Source organism: Pinus tabuliformis, chromosome 4_2 (genome assembly GCF_031772625.1).
Source record: "Pinus tabuliformis cultivar Carrire ecotype Pingquan chromosome 4_2, CPIR1, whole genome shotgun sequence".
NCBI classification, from domain to species: Eukaryota; Viridiplantae; Streptophyta; class Pinopsida; order Pinales; family Pinaceae; genus Pinus; species Pinus tabuliformis.
Window position 1 is genome coordinate 586868159 of NC_142304.1, and position 4102 is coordinate 586872260.

Sequence of the window (4102 nt, forward strand, 5' to 3'; positions counted from 1 at the left end):
GCAGGAGGACAATTCTACCATTAATGGGACAGCAAAGATTGTTGAAGGCCATGTTACTAGAGACCCATATCTGTCAGACAATTTCTCTGTAGAGACTGCAGATATTATTCTAGAGTCACCATTGAAAAGCATGTCAAAAGAGCAACTAATATCCCATTATATAAGAGTGGTGGCTGCTTTGAGAAGAGATAAAGAGATACTCCTGTCTGAAAAAACAGAAGAGATTTACAGGCTTAAGAGGCAATGCTTGAGAGAAAGAGGCAATGGCAGAGAGATAGCTGCACTCAAAAGAAAGCTTGGTTATACGACTAAAAAATTGGATGAATTTATTAAGGGGAATGAACAATTGGTGGTGTCAAGAAGATTTTCAGATGAGGAGTCTGCAATTACTTCTGAGTTGGAGGATGAATTGCAATATGATAATAGAAGTATGCTGGAGCTCATTGCAGGGGAAGAAAAGGAATCCAAAGAGTTATTTGATGGTATAGGATTAGAACAGTCATCAAGAGAAGGTTACTTACTGGTGCAGATAGAAGAATTGGAAAATGAGAAGGAAGATATCAAAGCAACAAACAAGAATGAAATAGACATACTGAGAATTTGTTTGGAAGAGACTATCAAGGACCAAACTATGTCCTTAAATTTGGCCATTAAAGAATCTGCAGAGCTGAGGGAGCAGAAGAATATGCTTGAAGATATTATTTGGGACAAAGAGAGGACTTTGAGTTTAGCTCTGAAGGAAAAAGAAGATCAGAAGCAGCAAATTATTTTGAGGGAGAAACAGCTAGAAGAGAAGGAAAATGAATATAAAAAGCAGCAAGATTTGTTGCAGCAATCCCTGAAAGAATGCCAAGAGCTGAAGGAACAAAATAGTCTGCTTGAAACTCTAACACAGAAAAAAGAGAGAACCTTGAATTTATTGACAAACGAACAGGAGGAGCTGAAGAAGCAAGTTGTTTTGCTGGAGAGAGCTGTTCAAGAAAATAAAAATTGTACAAGTGCAGCCTCAAATGCTTTGGAAGAAGCAAGGAAGGAGAAAGTGATGCTTGAGGAAACTATTAGAGACAGGGAAAGAACCTTAGATCAAATTATGAATGAGGAAGAAAAAAGAATGGAACTTGAGAGAGTCATTGCAGAGAAAGATATTGCCTTGACCTTTGCTCAAAAAGAAATTGAAAATCAGACAAATGAAAAATTTCTACTCAAAGAATGTCTTGAACAGAAGGAAGTATCACTTGAGTGGGCATTGATGCATGTAAAGGAAAAAGAGAAACAAAAAGAGTTCTTTGAGGCAAAGGTGCAAAAGCTTCAGGATTGCATCACAGACTTAGAAATGAATCAGAAGCAGAGTGAAATGCAATTAGCAAGGTATATTAGGAATGTCATGGATGCATCTTTGAAGTTTGAAGAAACAGCATTGGAAAAACTCCATCACAACTTCCTAAGGTAATGAAATTTGACTGTCAGTTTTTCTATCATCACTTGAAACATGACATCATTCATGGCAACTGAAGTTTGAGTTATTGTTTTACCAAAGTACATCTTTATCATCTATCTGTAAGGCATCTTCACTTGCATTAAAAGAAAATTCTATTTATAATATTATATTAGCAAAAACGATTATAGTTTTTCTTTTTGAGATCAAGATTCTTGAAGTAAACTGTTCAAGTCAATCAATATTTTCTGACACAAAAAGATTTACAGAAGTCGCATTTTCTGCATATGGCCAGTATTATGGGTTGCCAAAGTGGTCATTGGTGTTTACTCTGGTCTTTGCAGATTGCATGATTTTTTTTTATGCACATTAGTGGATACTACAACTAATTGCTGTCTGTGATGGTTCTGTAAGATTAGAGTATGATTATTCTGCCTTATATGTCATGAAGATATATGTCAGACTGTTCTCTTCTCAAGAGTTAAATTAGTTAAGGTTATTTGCGTTAGCATTGGTGTGCTTAAGGATTATGTGGCAAATGTTTTTTGTCAGGTTGAAAGAAGTTGAGCGGCAACTGGTCACGCTTAGTGGGCTAGTCAATTCGTTTGCGGTAAGGGAGTCACACTACAGGAAAATTTGTGACAGAAGATATTGCAATCTCCAGAAAGCTGAGGAAGAGGTAATAAGGGTTCTATTATTTGTATCATCTTTTGAATGTAATGATAATTACTGCCTCAGTTAGTTACTTTTTTTTCTTCACTTTGAAATGTATCAACAGATGTAGCAACTTGGTAAGGTTTCTCTAATTTTTTGTGCTTTTTGTCTGTCTTTCATTGTTTCTTTGGTTTCTCGAAACATTAATTTGAGTACAAAAATTACATATATCTGCTGACATGGCTTAGCAATTGATGGGTTTTCTATGCATATGTACTTACAATTTACACTGAATCTTAAATTATATTAAGTGTTCCACTGGGATGTAGACCCCTTGCTTCCCATGCTTCAGCTGAACAGACAGAACACACCTTGATTTCAATGCTCAGCATCTTTGGAAATGACTTTACTGCACCGAATCCATCCAATTACCCCCCCAGTTCATTGCTCACCATTGGTACTGACAGGAAGTGGTAAGCTCTATTGCACACATTTCGAATACTGGCAACCAGTCTGCTAAATACTCCAGTTACAAGGGGGCCACCTTAAGAAATGTCTGCCCATGCACTCCATTTTGCGAAATGGGGGAACATTTTGCCAGTGTGGAGAGTATGTTTCCCAAAAAGGGGGCTGTCTGAGGAGCCCCCCAGGAAAGGGGTACACCTAGGTGCTCACTCCTTCTGCCCCCACCAATTTTTTTTCCAACAACCCTTTAGGTCAGACAGCCCCCCAGGAAAGGGGGACACCTGGGTGCTCGCTCCCTCTGCCCCACCAATTTTTTGCCCAACAAACCTTTAAGACAAAACAGAGATAGGGGATTGAGCTTTGAGGAGTTTGTGACCTTGGTAATTAATGGGAATATTAAATTCTTAAAGTAAAAGTTGACATTCTCCTTTATCTTACCTTTTCTATCAGAGGTAAGATAAAGGAGAATGTCAACTTTTACTGAAATTTTTAACATTGACATTAATTGTTTCAGGATGTTTGAGAGTGGTTCCAACCAGATTGGACTTCAATAGAGAGTAGAGTTTTACATTCAATTCAGAGTTCAGCAGAATTAACAGTTTTCAGGATTTCAGGACTGGCAAGATTGTAGCATCTCCACTGGATTCTATCATATACAAGGGTATGGGATTGGCATTAGTCAAGACCACTAAGCTATGGGATTTTGCATCATGTAATCATGTACAAGAGTTAATATAGAGTTGAGACACGGGTCTCTCTGTAAATTGTCGTTTGCGTATAATTCTTATTTTCTTGCAAGATGATGTTTTATTTAGAGAGAAACTAAGGCCTACAAGAATCAAGATAGGCTACTAAGTCGTCCCCTCTGCAGTTGCTATTCAAAAAGGGATATTACAAATAGAAGGTTGGGGAAAGGATTATAGCAGAAAGACTGGACATATTATTAGTTCAGGAATTCTTTATGAATGGTAAAGTTTCCCTTTGCATCATCATTCCTCATGCTTTCTTAGATCATAATCCAATCTCTCTTAAGATATCATCTTCTAAGACCAGCTGCCCTATCCCTTTTGTTTCAATCTCATCTTGATGGAAGACGAGGAGTTTGCTGATATGGTAAAACATTCTTGGTTTTTACTTCTTGATGTTTATGGATCTTGCTTCTATAAATGGGAACCTAAAAATAAACATCACAAATCACAAACAATTGGGGAATCATAGAAAAGATCCCAACCAAAAAAGAAAAGAAGCCCCACATGTCCAACAACCTTCAGAAGACAAGTGCCCCTTTACAAGACAAGTTCCCTTGCCTTGACATTGATCCCAAGGCCAGATATTCATCCAATCCGAGCTGTCCAAATGTCAAACAAAACAAAAGAGTGGCTAGAAGACCTAAATCATAAATGCTGTTTTTATCTGATAAAGTGCTCTCCTAGCAAGTTTGAAAACACTTTCAAAGCAACCAAAGCATACTTCTGGATATACACCTACAGCAATGGAAGGATTTTTTCTGATATGGTAAAACATTCTTGGTTTTCACTTCTTGATGTT

General features: G+C 37.4%; 1 protein-coding gene across 1 annotated transcript; it reads left to right on the top strand.

Annotated features, from left to right (window-relative positions):
• The first annotated feature begins 616 nt into the window (after positions 1-616).
• LOC149170656 (uncharacterized) lies at positions 617-2177 on the top strand. The gene is made up of 2 exons (XM_089425672.1): positions 617-1446; positions 1988-2177. The coding sequence occupies exons 1-2, from the start codon at positions 632-634 to the stop codon at positions 2175-2177; spliced, it is 1005 nt and encodes a 334-aa protein (XP_089281798.1). The 5' UTR covers positions 617-631.
• The last annotated feature ends 1925 nt before the right edge of the window (positions 2178-4102 follow it).